This window comes from Leptonotus elevatus, chromosome 7 (genome assembly GCF_054856555.1).
Source record: "Leptonotus elevatus isolate MCC_2025b chromosome 7, RoL_Lele_1.0, whole genome shotgun sequence".
In the NCBI taxonomy this organism is placed as follows: Eukaryota; Metazoa; Chordata; class Actinopteri; order Syngnathiformes; family Syngnathidae; genus Leptonotus; species Leptonotus elevatus.
This window is the reverse complement of record NC_141245.1, coordinates 527,841-548,566: the sequence shown is the minus strand read 5'-3', so window position 1 is coordinate 548,566 and position 20,726 is coordinate 527,841. Positions and strand designations below refer to the sequence as shown.

Here is a 20,726-nt window from a genome sequence, read left to right as displayed (position 1 = left end):
TCGTAGTCCAGAACCAGTGTCTTCTCCGTGATCAGACTGTACCCACTCCTCCGATGAATATGCATTGGACTCGGGGTACTCTTCATCGTCCGATTGACGGCGTTAGCATCGCTAGCCGGTGAGGCTTTACGACGTGATCGAAGCCGCCGCGTCAACGCTTCCAACTTCGGCGTCAACGCTTCCAACTTCGGCATCAACCTCAGAGTCACCATCATCATCATCAATGTGCTCTTTAGCATTGGTCGATGCTTTTCGTCTTTGAAAAAAATGCTCAAGCGTGAGCTGCTTGCAACCGGTCGCCATTTTCGCTTCCTCAGCCATTCTCCGCTCAACACTCTAGCTCCGCCTCACGTCTTCTACTGACTCCAACCCGATCTTGTCCAAAGAGAGTCATCGCTGCCATCTAGTGCCCAAAAATAGTCATTATACTAACTCGATCTGCTTGATACTTTCAGCACATCTTGCCAAGGCTTTCCTCCACCCGTTTCCCCCCAAAAAAACAAAAAACATAGTGAACGTCTTTTAACGTCTTTGGCGGCACTCATTTGGATTTTACTAAACGTTATTAAACGTTGTTGGCGGTCAAAGAGTTAATAATCTTTTTTTTATGATTATGGTGATTTTGTAATTGTGGAATGTAATAATTTAAATTTAATTAGTTGCACAGGCCTGCTGTGTAACATACTTTGGAGTGACAATGGTAAGAACATGATTGCTGCTTTTCCATAGGCCCCACATCACTTCACTTGGTCCAGCACCACACCATACGGGTTCTGTTGGTTTTCCATTACAACAGGCGTGGGGCAGAAACGGGAAGGAATCAAGTGAAGTGTACAAGCCTGCACTGCCCAGCCCATCAAATGCACAGAAGCTTTCGTCCCTAGAATACAGATAAGATACTTACTAGTGTGATGTCCGGTATACAGATGCTTTGACATCTCTTTAGAGGGTGACACTGTAAGGTCAACAACAGCAGCATTTGAGGCCCATCTCACTTTGCTATGGCACTGGCACTGGCACGTGTTTGTCATGTTTGATTTTGTAACATCTCCAATGATTTTGCAAGACTGGCTCTCATTTCCCGAGATTCCTTCTCCTTGCAATTTATCTGCAATCATACATTGAAAAAACAAAACTATTGTTAAACTGTGAGCAATTTCTGTACATCACATACGAGGATCAGTCAATAAGTATCTGGAGTTTTGTCATGACTTTTTATTGAAATAATATAGAGACTTACTTTATTTTATTTTTTCTACATGAACAACATTGTTTTCAGTGCATTTTCCCCATCTTGCTACAAAGTCATTGATTCCTTTGGCATATAAATCCCAGGGCCGTGTCCAAATCCATTTGCTCTCTGAATGCTTTAGCCCATTCATAGCAAGATGACTTTGGCAGGTTGCTACAGCCATATTGTGCATTAATTTTAGAGTATATTTCACATGTCTTGATACCTTCAGCTTGGAGAAATCTAATTACTAAATTATGTTCCAAGTTTTAACACTCTATTAGCTTGGCGGCCATCTTGAAGTTTGTTAAATGAACTTGATTCACTATGATGATGTAATCTTGTGCAATAACTGTGTGGATGCTGAAATATGTTTCTAACCGTTATTATTCTCAACACTTTTTCGGCGTGCAAAAACGCATAATGCTTCCAATTTACACTATTCAAATTTCAACTTGCTTCAAAAATTCACGCCATCCTGGGAATATATCATCTGATTCCACATTACTTACAGTTTTCACACAATTTAATGATTAATATAAACTTTTCTCCATTCATTTTCAAGTCCCACTTGCCATGCCCACTTCCATACATATGTTAACAATATTGCCAGTCACCCTCAAGTTTTTATTTATTTGCCTTTTTAAACATTTCCCCCTGGGGAATGTCTGTGCATGCCTTAACCCTGTGTTTTCTCAAACCAACCAGAGACAGTTCAAAAAGGAAAACTCTTTGAATTTCCCTCCAGCAGGGACTGAATTTCGTTTTTACAACCCATAGGAAACGCATATCTCAGCGCCTACCGAGATCTAAAAGCCTGTTTAGCAAGCAGACTAGCGATAAGACTGCTGATCAGTCCCCAAGACCACTTTTATGGTCTGGTCTATCTACAGGAATCAGCCATGTGTTTTTGGAAGCAACGCCCCTTGGAAGTTATACGGTACAACATTGCCCTCCAGCGGTCACTATCGGTATTATCCACAAGAATCCTGCCGCTCTAATTAATCCAAAGTTTACATAATTCGGGACATAAACGGACTCTATGTACATGACTGACATCAAGTGACTTCTTACACAGCCTGTATGTCTATCACAAATGAATGATGTGTACCTTCTGCAGCCATCTAATTTCAGCTAATTAGTAAGCTTAGCGGATTCAATAACTTTATGATCGCGGTAATGTTTGAAATGTGTTCAGAATGATAAATGAAGCATCTGGGCTTGTCAATTCTGATAAAAAAAATTGTTAAATGCTATCCCAAATGCTTGGTTTCAGTCGACCAAGTCTGCTTCAAGCGCACGGAAGAGGCGGGACTGCTTGACCCCCCCAGGACACAAACTTAAAAACCAGCGCGCGAAGGAACTTCCCCCTCTTCTCCTTCTCTTCTTGCCCCCATGAACTTCATCCATCACGAGAGATGTGGTCGACGAACACACTGAGAAAGACCACGTGGCTTCCTTCTTTGAGCCCCGGTTTTGCAACAACACCGCGCTCCCAAAGCACGCATCACGTAAGGACTCGCAACAAAACGCGCGCCCCAAAATGCGCGTGTCCGTTCCTGCCGAGAGCTGACCCACCTACCTTCTACTCTCTGAATCATGCAGCGTCCCGCCGACCCGGTTCCACGATGGCTGTTAGGCACAGAGCCGCTGTGCGCCAACGACCTACAGATTTCTGCTCCAGCCGATGCGCCCGAGACACCCCTCAGCACCCAAACCAACTGACTGCGGCCTCTCAACCGCGCATGTACTTCACCACCAACCGGGACCTGCCGCAGCTTCCATGCCGCGTGTGCACCTCTCCAGCAACCGGGGACCTGCAGGGTGCCTCTCAGCCGTGCGGCCATCACCATCAGCCAGTGACTCTGGTGCAGCATTCCAGCTGCGCGCGCGATGACCGCCTCCAAAGGAGTTTTCTTCAACTGAGGATCGACACTCGCCGAGTCCCTCTATTTCTCCCATGCACCTGAACCAGGCCGTAAGTGCGCCTTCATTGCAATCTGATCATACCATTGGCGCAACGCTTTGATCCAAATATGGAAGGATTGACAGGTCAAAACGCTTCCATCTTTTTCTTCCGCAAGCTTTTGTGCCCTTAGTCGAATGGTGACTGTTGAGACGCTTCTCCAGCTGTTCTTTGGTCATTAATCCATTGCTCGAGTTGGTCTTCCAACACGGGCCACCTCGCCTTGTTTCCGCGGAAACTCAGCTTCGTCTTCTTGACATGGCGAAGCTCGTTTTCCTGCTTCCTCCACTTGCGAACCATGGATTCGCTGATCTTGAATTATGTTGCAGCTGTTCGATTTCCATGTTCTTCCGCGTAACTGATCGCTTGCAGCTTGAACTGTGCTTTGTAAGCGTGTCTCTTCGTAGGTGCCATTTCGGGGGTCTTTAACTAAACCGATGTTGTTATGCCTAATGCACATACCGGCACTATATACTTTACCTATTGGGGGCGTGTCTTGAGCGTCCACATGCCGTCATCACAGTCTGCAGTCAGGTCAGCCTTCAGTTCACTCTTTCGCCGTCACAATCAGCCCCCCCCCTCCTTTTCATGTATTCTTCCGCCAATCACACTCATTTACAATACTGTAGTTCCGTCCTCCCAAATCAGAAACAAAATAAATCCCCACAAATACATATATCAATGCAAAAATAAATCCTCTTACATATATAAGCAATGTGTTGACGTAAAATTCCCTAAATACTCTATCGCTTCCAATGTTAATTTAATTAATTTCATCGACTATAAATGCCTATTACGGTCCACAATGTTGGTGGCCATTTCATTGTATTTAGTTTTTGTTGTGGGGTGTGTGAGCGCTCCTCCCTGATTGGTGGCTTGTGTCCCCGACCGACTCTGTCCACCAATCAGAGCAATTGGAATTGGTTGCCATACTTCATGTTTTGCATGCAGCATTCTCTAATTTAACTTTGAAATTAATTAACAATGATTGACATACTTTCCTGAGAACGTGAACCAGCAATGCCTTTCACTTCAGCAGCCTCACATGAACTCAATAATTCCTCCACCATCTACAGTAACCGTTTATTTTGTTGTTTTTTATTGCATTGTACTGTGTAAGAATTTAATTATATTAAATTTAATTTACAGGCTGGACGTGTCTTGAGCGTCTGCATGCCGTCATCTTTCAGTTGACTCTTTCTCACAATGCCTGTCTTCAGTCAGGTCTGCCTTTCATGGATATAAGCAATGGGTCGACAGCACAAAGCCAGTCAGATTTTGGAACTCGGTCCACACAAGGCGCACCTCACTATTAGGCGCACCGCCGATTTTTGAGAAAATTTAAGACTTTAAAGTGCGTCTTATATTTGTGAAAATACGGTAGTTTCTTTTTTTCTCTCCAATTAGTATTATGCTTAAATTCAGCGGGTCATCTCGTCTGATCTGAGGTCAGAGGCAAAGAGGTGGGGAGGCGGTTGGCACGCAGGATGAATCCGCCACCAAGGCTTTGAGGTGGCCACCTCGGCCGAGCCTGGGGGCTGCAATGTGGGCTATGTGCGGGGGAAAGGGTCCTCCACTGGCAGCCGCGAGGCGCTCCGTGGGCCTGTGAGCAGTACACAGATTGAAATGAAAATGGATCACCAAAATGTTGAGAAATCGGTGGAGCAACTCAAAATGGAGCGAACCACAGCAAAGAGATTGTTTACTCGCCTGGTCAACAATACTACCAGGATTACAAGGACATGTCTGAAGAGGAGTTTAGGGACTGTTTCAATAGACTCACAATAGAAGCGGAGAAAGTCATGGAAGCAAATGACAGCCTGGAGGCTGGCTTCATTGCAGAGCTTTAGGCGGAGCTGGACACAGAGGAAGCTGTATTGACAGAACAGCAAAAATACGACCTGGCAAAAGTTGCAAAGTTGCAAGGCTCTTTGGGTCAACTTTGTAAATATTGAGTTGTCCACAGCACTACAAGGAGTCCAAACTGAGTGTGATCATGTTTCTACAATACGGACTGATGGTAACCAAGAGGCTGAACCACCTGCAAGGACTGGTAAAGACAGCAAAAGACGTGCATGGCCGGTGGAAAAGATGGATCCCACCAGGAGAGCAGGGGAAACTGCAAGGTCACTTGAGCTGAAACTATTCCTCCCCAAGCTGATATTTTGCAAGGTGGACTGCATAAAGGCAAGAATAAAGGAGGACACTGACAGAATGCGGACCGCCATGACCCAAAGTTATCCCAATACCAACTATTAAACCAAGAACGCCGTCCCTTCCCAAGTTTACTGGCATCAAACGTGAATTCCACAGATGGAAAAAGGACTGGGAAGCACTCCAAAGGCAGGGTTAGTTAACTGGTTTGCAGTGCGGATGACAGAATCACTAGAGACCTTCGCCTTACCATCTACAATACTGCAGATGACGTCTTTTGTGTTCTTGAAATGTGTGTTCTCCAATCATAATTGCTGTTGAAATAGCGAAGAAGTTACAACCAATGCCAGCTGTCAAAAGTCATCAGCCACGCAAAATAGTGGTTTTTATAACTTAGCATTCTTCATGAACCCAATATTGGCGCCATATATTTCAGAGGCTTTCCTGGAGCATATTCGTGAGAAGCAGCCCTCAGTAGTCTTCTTTATCGGCGTAGTAACAAAACCTACAATATCTCTTCAGCTTCGAAATCACTTGAATCTAACTTGGTGGTCGCCATCTTGACTCGTCATACACGCAAATCATATTCTTGTGCACGTCATGGAAAGTCGGAAAACATACTTTCCTGAGAATGTAAGCCAGCAATGCATTTCACTTCAGGAGCCTCACAAGAACTCAACTCAATAACTCCTCCACCATCTACAGTAACTGTAAGCATGTTTATTTTGTTTTATTGCATCATATTGTGTAAGAATTTAATTAAATTAACCATGAGGAAAAGTGGTTCAGTTAATGGATGGAAGGTGTAATTTAATGTATTTTTAAATTTAATTTATGTACTGTATAGAGAGTATATACACTGTATATAAAAAAAAAATATATATATATATATATATATATATATTTTTTTTAAATGTAATAACATTTTATTTTTAAACAAAATGTAATTCGACTTACAAACAACCTCCCAGAACCCATTGTGTTCGTAAATTGTGGACTACCTATATAGTTTGTTTTTAGATAGCTGGCGTGAGGATTTACACAGGTACCTAAGGAAAGAGCAGTGAGCTCCCATCTGCATGCAATTTAAGTACCGGTAAATCTGACAGACAGATGCTCAGTAGACCATTTTTTACTTACCAAACTGTGCTTGCTGCCATCCCAGTGCTGAACACAGCAAGGCTAAACTTTTGCCACTTCCAGTAGGACTTTCCAGCAAACAATGCTGCCCGTAGTTCAACCCTCGTAGGATCTGTAAATTTGACAGCAAGTTTAAAATTGTATCTTGGTTGTAATGAAACACTTTTATCATCAGGGTTTTAAAAAGATGAATAAAAGCATTGCTTTCTAAAATGCTAAATTAATATTTAACAACTGTTAAATCATGATTTAGCTTTTTAGAAAGCAATGCCCTTTCAAATTTGAAAGTTTTTTGCTCTCACCAACAAGAGATCAGAAGTTACAATAACAAATGTTGGACAATTTTCACGATCAGTCTCAATTGCCATCAAATTTGGCAGCAGTACCTCATCTATAAATACTTGGGCTTTGAAACAGGAAGGTCACAATTTGAGTCCAGCTGTGGCCGAATGTTAAAACGTAAAATTGTTGTTTAGCTGCTCATCTACTTCCTGACCAGTGTTTACCACAGATTGAAATCTATTTGGGTGGGTGGACTCCGTAGAGGAGGGGTGGTGGGTTAAAAAAATGTGTGCCATTTTGCACTTCATATTGTGCACTCTAGTGAATTTTCAGAGTAAAAATATTGTTGTAACATTACTCAGTGACTCCATATTTTTTGCACTTATTTCATATTAAAGTAATAATGCAAATAAAATAAGGCTGTCATATCGGATTGTAAGCGAAAAAAAATGGATCGGGACGGATCGGACGTGAATACACAATCCCAAAGCACAAACTGCGAGCATAAAGTGCACAAAGTGCTTTGCGATGGTTAAAAAGAAAATATTATGGGATAATTCTGGCCGAAATTAATAATGCTTACTTTACAGAGAAGAAAGCAAAACAATAAAAAAAAAAACATGGCTGGCTTAACGGAATGTTATTCAGAGCAGGGAGAGACTGATGCTTTACAGAGATTACTCGAGAGAGCAACAGTGATGCCTCGTGACTGGTCTTATTTGCAGAGACTGCACAGCCTATTTGCACAATTCATTCATTGATGTGGAATTATCTCGCGGCTGCTCTATTCTCATGTACAACCGCATAACTGATAGCTTGCAGTTTAAATTGTGCCTCGTAAGCATGTCTCTTAGCTGATGCCATTTTCCAGAGTTTCTTAGCCAAACCGATGTTGTTTTACACAATGCAAATACCGGCAGTATTTCGTTATCCATTCCTGCTCGGTCTCGGCCGGTGTTCGAGTCGGCTGCACGTCGCCAAAAAGGTGGGGTCCAAACGGGGTAGACGAAATGAAGTACAGGAGATAGGAGGTCACACTGCAATTTGGCGTTTTATTTTCTCTTTTTATTCACTTTCTCGTCCCATCTCCACATTCGAGTAAATACTCTCTTCTGCCTTCTCCCCTCCGCCCGCCGCTGTATCTTAATACAAGCCAGCAGCCAACTAGCAACAAACGTGAACCAGCCCACCAATCAGAAACGCACGTTGGCACAGCAAAATTTGCCCCGAGGATTATCTTGAAGGAAAACGTCTCTGGAACTCGGTGCACACATAAGATTTAAGAATTTTAAGACTTTTATGTGTGCCGTATAGTCTTGAAAACACGGTAAATTTTCTAGAAATATTCTTGGGCGGTGGCCAGTTTACTTGGGCGTCCCGCTCAAGTATTAACATATCACATAACATATGTGGGAAGAGCTGCTGTCTACTATCAAAGTACCCTTGAGCACTCACTCCCCGGCCAGCTCAAGAGATGATGACACTGGTTTACATTAATTCACATTGGAAACAAGTACAAAACACAAAGTTTTACTCTTAGTGTTACTCTTGCTCTTTATATCATTTTAAAATAAAATAAAAAACGATTTTGTTCATAATGAGCTTTTCCAAATGTACAAAACAGGTTTGAGCTGGCCCGATATGGCCCAAAAGTCATATCAGGGTATAAATTGTAACCCTTCACAACAACAGTACCGTACATATCACTATTCACAATATAAAAATAAGTGTAAAGAATATTTGTAATTTAATACTTTAATAAATCATTTCAGTTGAATAGTCCCTGAAAGAAGTTAATAAAAATAAATAAAAAATTTGAAATTGATAAAATAATTAATGATAAAAACAAGATACAATGTAATTTGGATAACATTTATTGTGCAAATTTCAAGTCAAATTTAAAAAACAACACTTTCTGGTGTAAAATAGTGCCAACAAAAAAAAATACTGCCGATATTTTTACATTATGTCAACAACCATTATTCTTTTCTACAAGAATAAAAAAGTAGATATTAGTAAACGGTGCATGTTTAAGAGTTTCCTAAAATGCAAATTGCAAAAAGAGGATGCCAAGCATTTCCACTTAAAAAAAACTGATAATCTATATGGTATGGTATGCATTTATTTGAACAGGGACAGCGCACAACAACACATTGACCAAGACAAGTGTTTGGTACCAAATAGCATTAATGTTGTTGTTAATAAAAATGAAATAATAATGGTGGGGTGGTCTCAATTTTTTTTTTAAGTGGAGGTGGGTAGAGTAGCCAAAAATTTTACTCAAGTAAGAGTAGCGTTACTTAAAAAAATATATGACTCAAGTAAAAGTAAAAAGTAGTCATCAAAAAAAATCACTCAAGGACAAGTAAAAAAGTATTTGCTGAAAAGAATACTCAAGTACTGAGTAACTGCTTGAACATGAAGTCCGATTTATTTATTTTTTAAACAATGTCATCAGATTGACAAAAACATAAAATTATGTACAAATGCTGGAATCTACAAATCATGAAATAAAAAATTTTATAACTTTTGAAGCTCTTTGAGCTTGTCGTGTTCTAACTTCAGTGACCAATTATTTTTTATTTTTTCAGAGCTTAACGATCCACTTACAAGTTAATTGTTTGATTGACACTAATATGCGAAGATGACGCACCATCCAAAAGCGAACAGTGGCGGGGGGTTGCAGGAGGTTAACCTGGTCTCTATAAAGACTCCGTTCCCATCGTCACATTGAAGAGCCGTTCAAAAGACTCGATTTGTTCGTGAATGTCACATCACTAGTGTCCGCAGAAATGCTCCCATAATCAATCAAGCGGAGTGCTTATGTGAAAATACGGTAAATCTAATGTATGAATGGGACGGCGGGTAACACCTCTAGTGTAGCCCAATATAGCGGAGTAAGAGTAGCGTTACTTCTTCACACATCTACTCAAGTAAAAGTAAAAAGTATTGTGTGGTAAAACTACTCTTAGAAGTAAAAACAAATTCAAAAAGTTACTTAAGTAAATATAACGGAGTAAATGTAACGCGTTACTACCCACCTCTGGTGGACAGTATGTGATGCTTTGAACGTCCCCTTTTTCTTTTATCCATCAGCTCCTTAGACCCCAATATTAGATTTGGCAAAAGCTTCTTTTGTTTAATTACAGGTAGCATTCTTTAACAACAAAAATTCATATTATTATTATTATAGGCCTATCATTTTTACAGTGCTGCTCAAAAGTTTGTGAACCCTACAGGCATGGTCAGATTTTTTTAAATGTTTAGTCATACCCCAATCTAAAATGCTGACATTGAAAATAATGGACTTTGAAAGAAAAAAAAGTGAACGATATGTCATTCATTACTGAGCAAAAAATTGTTGATTTAAGAAAAATTCTGATTTCATGGGTATAAAAGTATGTGAACCTCTCACTTAATCAGACATTGCACCTCCTTTTGCAATGATAACTTCATTCAAACACTTTCTTTAGTGACTTATCTTTCACATCTACTTTGGGGGATTTTTGCCACTTTTCCTTGCAAAATGCAGCCAAGAGAAGTTGGATGAGCGTCTAGCATAAACTGCCCATGAATTGTATTGCTGGGATGCTTTGGATTATTGTCATGTTGCATGGTCCATCTTCTACCAGGCTGTAACTTCACAAAGAACGGCTTCAGGTTATGATCTAGGATTTCACAATATTCCTCTGAATTCATGATTCCCTGGACTATGTGGAGTTGTCCAGGTCCTGAGGATAAAAAGCCAGCCCAGAACTTAACATTCTCACCACCCTGCTTCACTGTAGGGAGAAAGTTATTTTGCTGGTATGCAGTATTGACTTTACACCAAACATGACTATTTTAGTTGTGACCAAATAGTTAAATTTTGCACTCATCTGTCCACAGAAGGGACTTCCAAAAAGTTTCAGTGTTGTCCAGGTACTCGCTGGCAAAGTTGAGATGGGCAGCTTTGATCTTTTTTGTGAAGAGAGGCTTCTACCTAGCAAGCCTTCCATGAAAACCTTGTCGATTGACTTTTCTTCTGATTGTTGAAGCATGGTCTGCAAATCCCTTGATGTGATGTTCGAGTTGGCTTTTTACCTGAATTATAATTTGTCTTGTGGTTCTTGCTGACATTTTTAGAAGGTTGTCCACTTCTAGTTAGGATTGTAGTAATTTTCAGTGTTCTCGAGTTGCAAGCGATCTGCTTCACCTGGGTAAGACTAAAGTGATATGGTGTTGTCTCTGTTTCAGTCAGTTATGCACAATTTCTTTGCTAAACCTCTCTCATTTCATTGGTCCATTTCAGTGGTTAGTTAAGCTACCAATTTGTCCTACCTGATCCTACTTGACTGCTTGTTTTAAGCACTGCAGCTCAGGGTTCACTTACTTTTGCCCCTACATGAATTGACCAAAAACTCTTTAATTTAGTTTTGACGACACAATTGATTTTGAAAAAAGAACAATGCATTGAAATGCTAAACAAACACCTGTTATTTAATATAAAATATAATGGTTCAGATTAGGCATGTGCCGATAACCGGTTTGACGGTAAACCATGATATTAAAAATCACGATTTTGTAAAACCTCCCAAATTTGCCCAAGCCGGTAAGTTTTTTAGCCCCGGCTCCAACTTGAGGCGCATGCCTAAAATGGGCACCAGCAGTGTGCAGCAGCGGCCTTGTCTCATTGTTTACGTCACACGAGTGCGCCTTCGCTGCCGCAGCCAATCACATTACTGTTGGGCCGGCCGCGTCCTGCTTCAAAGAATTAATTGCTGTATAAATAAATACTAATCTCGCTACCGCGGCTCACCATCGATGATAACGTTGCTAATTAGCATGGCTAGACATGTTAACATCAACTACAACACAGAGCATTTTATGTGACTCGCCTGAGGTAGGAGGACGTGTGCACTGAGCGAGCTGGAGGATGGCTGAAGGAGGTGAACCACCAAGCAAACTTTTCCCCCCGTCCAAACAGACAAAGTCGGCTATATGGGAATTTTTCGGCTATCGAAAAAGTATTGGCGACCGTGGTTCAGATTAGGAATGTGCCGATAACCGGTTTGACGGTAAACCATGATATTAAATGTCAAGATTTTTTAAAACCTCCCAAACTTGCCGAAGCCGGTAAGTTGTTTAGCCCCGGCCCCGACTCGAGGCGCACGCCTAAAATGGGCACCAGCGGTGTGCAGCGGCGGCCTCGTCTCATTGTTTACGTCACATGAGTGCGCCTTCGCTGCCGCAGCTATTCAAATTACTGTCGGGCCGGCCGCATCCGGCTTCAAATAATTCATTGCTGTATAAATAAATACTTATCTCGCTACCGCGGCTCACCATCGATGATAACATTGCTAATTAGCATGGCTAGACATGTTAACATAAATTACAACACAGAGCTTTTTATGTGACTCGCCTGAGGTAGGAGGACGTGTGCACTGAGCGAGCTGGAGGATGGCTGAAGGAGGTGAACCACCAAGCAAACTTTTCCCCCCATCCAAACAGACAAAGTCGGCTATATGGGAATTTTTCGGCTATCGAAAAAGGATTGGCGACCGTGGCTTCACAAGAGTGGCCGCCAAAGGAAGGAATATGTCCAATATGATATCACATTTAAGAGAGCACCACCCTTCACTGTTTGACAAATTCAAGGTAAAATAACAACACTTTCTGAAAAATTTACGTTTGCAACTACGCTATGAGTAGTGTGTCTTGCATTGTATTGAGGCTGATAATGCGTCTAACTAGCATGGCTAGCATGTTCACATCACAGTGTTACTCTTTCTCCAGTTCATTGTACTGTTGTGCTAGAATTAAATGTAGCCGCTATGTCTATAATTTTGTTTAAGGGTTCCACCATTTTGAAAATCAGTTCAAAATCGTAACATAAAAAAACCCAACATGGAGGCTGTGCAGAAAATAAACATGCATCAACATTGAATGATAGAATCAATGTTGTAATTTTATCAATAATTATATATAGTCGTCGGTGTGCGGGACCGTTTTTACCTCAATTCAATTTGATAATCCAATACTGTGTTTAAATGTGTTTACTAATTAGTACTATTATATTTCCATACCATATTTGATTTGCATTAAAGTTGTGTTATCCAGAGGTACATTTCTCTCTTTTAATGTCTCTTTTCAGGGCATTAGTAGCAGTAGCACTGGCAGCAATGGAGCATCTACATCACTAACTTCCCCTCAGCCCACAATTCAGCAGACTTTTGAGAAACAAATAAACTATGCACCCACATCAAAACTAAGGATTCACCGAAATGAACATTTTTGGCCGAAACCGATAACCGAAAATGAGAAACGCTTGGCCGAAAACTGAAATGCCGAAAATACTTAAAAAGTAAAAACAAATAAAAAACAATGTTTAATATCACTCAGATTCACCATTAGCGACAGTCCATCCACATTTTCAACACACGACAGTAATGATTGAGAAATAAATGAGGTGGATGAATGAAAATAACCACAAGCATACAGTAAGCACAGCAGTGTCATGTCATTGTCATTGCGTTTGTTATTCTATGATATGATGATTGCTTATTCAACGGGGGCTTTATTTGCATTTCAGCAGCAAACAATTTGCTACGACATTTCAGTTGCAGAATAAGAAGTTTGATCGCTGTAAGCTAGCGCATAGCTGCCACACGCACACACTTGCCTTGTGTTGTATGGCGCACACGCCATACTTTGTGCCGTTGCCATTATTCCTCGCTGCTGATTTGAGATAGCATCGACCCGAGTTAGCCTCAAGACGCTAGCTTTCAGCTACTGCTTATGAATTAACATTGAGGCGGAACGCTCACCCCGCCGTTTAATTCATACATACACTTTCAGCAGTTGTTTTGCTTGCGTTACCACAACATCCTATTTCGGCAATATTTTTTCGTCCCCAATTTTATTTCGGCCGAATGTCAAAAATAGATATTTTTCTCATTTTCGGTGGCCAAATATTCGGTGCATCACTAATCAAAACATGCAAAAGACTTGAACAACGCTATTGCATACTTCATTGCCAAAAACATGCTTCCCTTTCAAACTGTAGGGAAACCAGGGTTTCTGAAACTAATGAAAACTGTAGTGCCTCTTTACAAAGTACCAACAAGAAAATTATTTTCAAAAAATTAAATTCCAAAGATGTACACCGCGCTCAGGGCCTATGTTCATAAACAAGTGGAAACAGTTGTGTGGTTTTCTGCAACAACTGATTTGTGGACCAGCAATGGAGGAAGTGGCAAACCATACATAAGCTTCACAGTGCATTTCCTCTCTTCAGATTCGGAACTCAAATCCTTTTGCCTTGAAACACTTTTTCCCAGACCACACAGCTGACAACATCTTAGAATTTTTTGAAAGTATGCTGCACGAGTGGGGCATCAAAGTGGAACATTTGTCTAGCATCACAACGGACAATGCAACTAATATGAAAAAAACATTTGAAAGTTAACCCTGTATTTGGCTTGGCTGTTTTGGCCATAATCTAAACCTAACTATAACCAAAGTGCTCAAAACACAAAGAGTTAACGCAGCTTTGTGAGCATGCCGGCATCTTGTACAGGGTTTTTCTCGCAGCTGGAAAAGAAAGACAGAGCTGAAGAAGAATTCGTCAATACTGAACATTCCTGAACATTCACTGATTCATGATGTAGTGACGAGAGGGGGTTCCACTTTCAAAATGATGCAAAGATTTCTGGAACAGCAGCAGGCCTGTTGTGCAGTTCTCTCAGCAGACAGAAGCTTATGGCATCTAATGCCAAAAGACAGTGATGTGCACACTATGGAGAAGGTTTACCAACTTCTGGGAACCCTAAATTACTTTACAGATCTACTGAGTTCAGAAACAAAGACCACACTGTCATCTTTGAAGCCGGTAATGGAGCACATCACTGCTGGCCTACTGAACGAGGAGGAAGAAGATGATGCCCTAACAAAACAAATGAAAAAAAACAATTAAGGATGATCTGCAATTCCGTATCTCTTCAGAGAAAGTCAACTAGGCGATTGACATTGCCTGCTTTATTGATCCCTGTTTCAAGGGAAACTTTACTTACAACAAGTATGACACCATCAGGGCCACTGTAGCGGAGGCTGTGCACCTGGCAGAAACAACACCACCACTGCAGCTGCCTCAACAATTACCTGCCACCTCTGATCAAGCTCAAGGAAGCAGCACTTCCACCTCTACTGCCGCTACAAAGAAGAAAGACAAACATCTATCTAACTTGCTGAAAAAAAATTACAACAGCAAAACAACAAAAGATTGAAGAAGATACACCCCTTGAAAAAAGGGTGACAATGGAGATTAAATTGTATTTGTCTCACCCTTCCATATTGTCTGATGATAACCCAGTAGCATGGTGAAAAGTACACATGGAAGAGCTGACTTTCCTTGGCAATGTAGCAAAAAAAATAAAAAATCTGCATCCCAGCCACCAGTGTGCCCTCAGAGAGGATTTTCAATACTAGTGGACAGATCCTCTCACCTCATCGCTCCAAATTGAATCCAGGAAAGGTGAACATGCTCACCTTTCTGCATCATAATTTGAACTGATGGGAAATTATGCAAGAAATTATCACCTTTTATTTTATTGTTAAAGAAAAAATCCATAATTTTTGTGTTAATTGTGCTGTAGATTAATACGTTGTACAAATTGCACATTTCAGTTTAATTTTGATGTTGTGCCCAATCAGCAACAATGTCTGGAGTCCCCTAGTTTATGTTTAACAAATTAAAAACATTACAAATCATGCTGTTTCTACAAAGTACTGTCTCAAATGTTCTCCAATTTCGATACTGTAAATGTATAGGATCTTAGGACGAAAAGCATTTTTTGGGAGTAGTAATATGGCAGCTTGCGGCTTCAAACGTCTTAGCCTATCCGCTATCCAGTTTTATCAGTGAGATCAGTGAGGACTCGTTGTCAATGGGCTATCCTTTTTTTTATATATATATATATATTTTAGCTTTATTGCAATTTACAGAACAAACATGGCAACCATTTTTTAAAAACTGTTTATTTGCATTAAAACATACTCATTTGGCAACAATCAACAATTCATTTTCAATACAAATCAACAATAACTGCCAGGGAACAGTAAAAAAAAGAAAATCCCAAAATCAAATATACAATGTTTACATACAATTTAAAATTTTTGTTCCGGTAGATGATCACATGACACCTCCAGTTAATAGTGGGCAGTGCGCAAACCGCACGCTAGTTTACGCTACTATTCTATGGCTACAGTTTCACGACTTCCTATGTTGCTTGTGCCAGAGAAAAGCATCGCTTATAAGTTACTTTTTTTACTTTAAAGCTGCTTTTCAGTTCATGAGGGCATTTGATTGTTTATTTGCATTTCTAACGCCAGTGATGTTGCAGTTAAGTGTAGATTGCATTCTAGATAATTTTCATATTATGCACAGCTACTTGTGTGGTCATTTATGTGTGCATGTATATTTTAATGACATATTATTGTATTGTATGTTTCAGTTTTACAGTAGTAGAAGAAGAAGAAGAAATGGAAGACAACAGTAAAAAGGCAACTTTACTCCAGCCTCTTCATTTATTTTAAAAACTGTTCGCTATCTGTCAATTTGTGTTGGACACACACACTGAGGACAGAATAAAAATAAAATAATAATAATAATTAAATGACATTACAGAAATGAAATCAGGACATATTCAACTTAAATATTTAATTATTCGTTTATTGTTGAGCTGCAGGTTTTGCCCACTTTATAGCGTTTGTTTTGATACTTAGTAATTTTCACTTAGCATGTCAAACGTTTATTGTAGCAAATGCTGTATTCTATATTTTGTTTAAAAAATAAAACTGTTGAATGTGGAAAAATTATTTTATTTACCAAAATATATTTTTAAAAAATTATATATTTTAGAGCTGCAAATTTTATACCGTGATACCGCGATATTTTTGCTCAAGGTTATCATAGCGTCAAAATCTGATATCGGCCCATGCCTAGTTCAAAATGACCAACAAAATCAGGTTGAAACAATTGGAAAATCCTAATTGCACAAGAGGTTCACAAACTTTTGAGCAGCACTGTACATGTATTTAAGGCAAGTTGTAAATTGCCTGAAGTCCTCTTGTTAAAGTTTAACTAATTTAAAACATTATAAATCATGTTGTATCTACTAAGTATAGTCTCAAATGATCTCCAATTTTGATACTGTAAATGTATAGGAGGATCCTGTGTGACATCATTGTTTATGTTTTGCACGCTCCATTCAACATTAGCAAGGCACCCCTACGTCACTTCCGTTGTGCTTGTCGACCATTGTGACACAGCTCAGCTAGATGCCACAACGGCTGATAGGAACAGCACCATATTAGGAAGCTACTGTTTTTTTTAAATCAGCTTTATTAAACCATAGAATAAGTACAAAGAAGTATCCCCGAAATAAACAAAATGAAACATTATATATTAGTAGGGGTGTGAATTGCCTAGTACCTGGTGATTCGATTCATAGGTCACGATTCGATTCGATTAATCCCGATACGAATCTATAAATTGATTATTGCGAATAGTTTTTACTCAAATTTAGAAAATACTAATCAGAAAACTTGTACATGTACACTGAAAGATTTGTATGAAAATGTATTTATTTATCTGAAAATTCAGGCTTATAACTGAGCCACTGCATTTAACAAACAGGTTGCAGTCTGTTTCATGTTTGAACAGCACTGAAATAAAATATTAAGGCTTAATGTTCCATTAATATAACATTCTTCCATGCATAATGTCTGAATCCTAACCCTAAGTAAGACGTTTTGTTGAATATTCCCATAAATAATTGATGTTTAAAAATCGATTCGACCGCATATTGAATCGATTCGAGAATTGCGCGCTGTAATATCACGATATATTGCCAAATTGATTTTTTCTAACACCCCTATATATTAGTATACTAGTGTACAACATAAAGAAAACAAATCAACATCACAAAAAAACATAATGCCAGGGGTTTCATATACATCCAAATAACGTATTTATTTATTTACAAATATTGACAGTTTTCAGAGTCTTTCTGTTATGAGTCCTTTATAAGTCTAATATAGGTGATTGTATCAATGTGAAAGTGTGAAGTTGGGTTTTTGAGTTACATTTTTATTCATAAATGCAAATATGGAACTCAAAAACCCAACTTCACACGCTTTCACATTGATACGATCATTTATATTAGACTTATAAATGACTCTCAGAACAGAAAGGCTCTGAAAGCAGTCAATACTTGTAAAAAAATAAAACTAAGTTATTTGGATGTATATGAAACCCCTGGCATTATTATGTTTTTTTTTGTGATGTTGATTTGTTTTCTTTATGTTGTACACTAGTATACTAATATATAATGTTTCATTTTGTTTATTTCGGGTATACTTTTCTGTACTTTTTCTATGGTTCAATAAAGCGCGTCCAAATATGGTGCTGTTCATGTCAGCCATTGTGGCATCTAGCTGAGATGTGTCACAATTAGTGATGGGCATGACAGTTCTTTTAAGTGAACTGAATCTTTAGAATCAGTTCATTAAAAAGAACCATTCAAAAGATGAATTCATCAAATCGTTTGTCTACGCAACACGTTCACTCACTGACTCGTTCATTCGCTGATACGTTCGTGAACCGGAAATGGCAACACATTCACTCACTGACTCGTTCACTCGCTGATACGTTTGTGAACCGGAAATGGCAACATGTTCACTCACTAACTCGTTCACTCTCTGATACGTTCGTGAACTGGAAATGGCAACACGTTCACTCACTGATTCGCGTTGGCTAACGCCAATAGCATGGGAGTACGTTCGCCCGTGTCTGACGCTGGCTGCTGATTAGTCGTTCGCGAAGATTGACGACATGAGCGTGGCTGAGCTCAAATGAACTGAAAAAAGAACGAATCGCTTCAGGAAGGGATCCGTTCACTCACGTTTACTGAAAAGATTATTTATTTTTGAACGAAACGTACGTGAATGACACAACACTAGTCACAATGGCCGACAAGCACAACGGAAGTGACGTAGGGGTGCCTCGCGAATGTAGCACAACTCAACTTTACTTCTAGAGCACTTTAAAATAAATAAATAGCTGCATGAAAACTGCTGTAGCCTACATGAGGTAAAAAAACAAACGTATAAAAACAATTAAACATTAAATTAATAACATACAAACAGTAAACAGTATCACATACCAGACCAATGTCGACATTTGTGTCAAGCTAAAAGCCAGCAATAAAATTTATTTATTACCCCGATTATGGGGTTGACTGCGTGCCCCCCAGTCTGTGAAAATAAGAACGTGTTTAGTAAATTGACAAAAAACAAACAAACAAAAAACACACAGTTCGTAAAAAGCGGAAGTGACATAACTGATGCCGCAGCATTCGCAAAAGTGACGTAACTGATGCCGCAGCATTCGCGAAAGTGACGTAACGGATGCCGCGGCATACGCGGAAGTGAAGTCGCTGGTGCCGCGTGCCATAAGCAGAAGTGGCGTCGCTGGTGCCACGACACATGCCGCTGCCATGAAATGCGCTAGCCCTTTCTCGGAAGGATTTGTGAATGGCAAGAAATATTAACACTTATAAGGGCGTTAACGTCCGCTAGCAAAGCAGGTTGTTTTAGAATCTACACAATTACGTAGCATACACAATTTTGCTACAACAAAATCACATGAACATAATTCGGTCGTAATTAGGACTTTCCGAGTGGTAAGGTCTTTCCATAGCACGCGAAGGCAGGGTTACTGGACCACCGTGGCGTGAAAATAGCTTATTCTGTTTTTCCCCAAATACTGTAGCACAAAAACTGCAGGATTCAGCATGGTGAACTTTTGGCGGTGGAGTGCAATAATGAAACACTTTTGATTACCGCAATATGTGGGTGGCACCCCAATTTAACTTTAACGTGTATGTTAATGATGAGGTTTACATACTGAATTCATCATGGCCAGCTGGGACGGATATGCCTTGCAGGGAAAATGGACCCTCACTCCTCCAATGGTGTACTCCACCGACGGTGCAGTCATGTTATTATATTTATGTCACAAGTTTAACAAACTCCCACACACTAGAGCGCCGTCCAGTTGCGCTGATGATAACCACCAATTAGACGTAACAACAACTTCTTCTTCTTTTTCTTGATAAACAACTTTTGGTACATGACCGCCACCCTCTGAAATGGCGAGTGGAGGACGCGCACTGATCTGTATATACTGGATAGCCGATAGCCCATACACGCCCGTGCAAGCCGTTGAAGCCATAGATCGGCCATCTTACTACTTCCATCTCGCGAAAAGACTATTGTATAAACCAGGGGTGAGCACACTCGGTCCTCGAGGGCCGGAGCCCCACAGGTTTTACACAGTTCCTTAGACCCCAATATTAGATTTGGCAGAGGCATCTTTTGTTGAATTACAGGTATAATTCTTTAATTAAAAAAATACAAGTTTCCTCCTGTAAACATCATTAAACATATAATATATAAATGTATTTAAAGCAAGTTGTAAAATGTCTGGAGTCCCCTAGTTTATGTTTAACAAATTAAAAACATTACAAATCATGCTATTTCTACAAAGTACTGTCTCAAATGTTCTCCAATTTCGATACTGTAAATGTATAGGATCTTAGGACGAAAAGCATTTTTTGGGAGTAGTAATATGGCAGCTTGCGGCTTCAAACGTCTTAGCCTATCCGCTATCCAGTTTTATCAGTGAGATCAGTGAGGACTCGTTGTCAATGGGCTATCCTTTTTTTTATATATATATATTTTTTAGCTTTATTGCAATTTACAGAACAAACATGGCAACCATTTTTTAAAAACAGTTTATTTGCATTAAAACATACTCATTTGGCAACAATCAACAATTCATTTTCAATACAAATCAACAATAACTGCCAGGGAACAGTAAAAAAAAAGAAAATCCCAAAATCAAATATACAA

General features: G+C 39.7%; 1 protein-coding gene across 7 annotated transcripts in view; it reads right to left on the bottom strand.

Annotated features, from left to right (window-relative positions):
* The window catches only part of brip1 (BRCA1 interacting helicase 1), a 125,116-nt gene extending 105,171 nt beyond the window's left edge, over nucleotides 1-19,945 (bottom strand). For 5 of the 7 annotated variants that reach the window (XM_086081372.1, XM_086081375.1, XM_086081373.1 and 2 more), the window contains exons 1-3: nucleotides 19,720-19,945; nucleotides 6,492-6,603; nucleotides 905-1,108 (exon numbers count right to left, since the gene is read on the bottom strand). In XM_086081372.1, coding sequence (XP_085937498.1) covers nucleotides 905-1,108; nucleotides 6,492-6,603; nucleotides 19,720-19,812 — 409 coding nt within the window. In that variant the 5' untranslated portion in view covers nucleotides 19,813-19,945. The remainder of the gene's footprint in view (nucleotides 1-904; nucleotides 1,109-6,491; nucleotides 6,604-19,719) is intronic. The other 2 variants (XM_086081376.1, XM_086081379.1) reach the window with 1 other exon arrangement.
* Nucleotides 19,946-20,726: the final 781 nt, after the last annotated feature.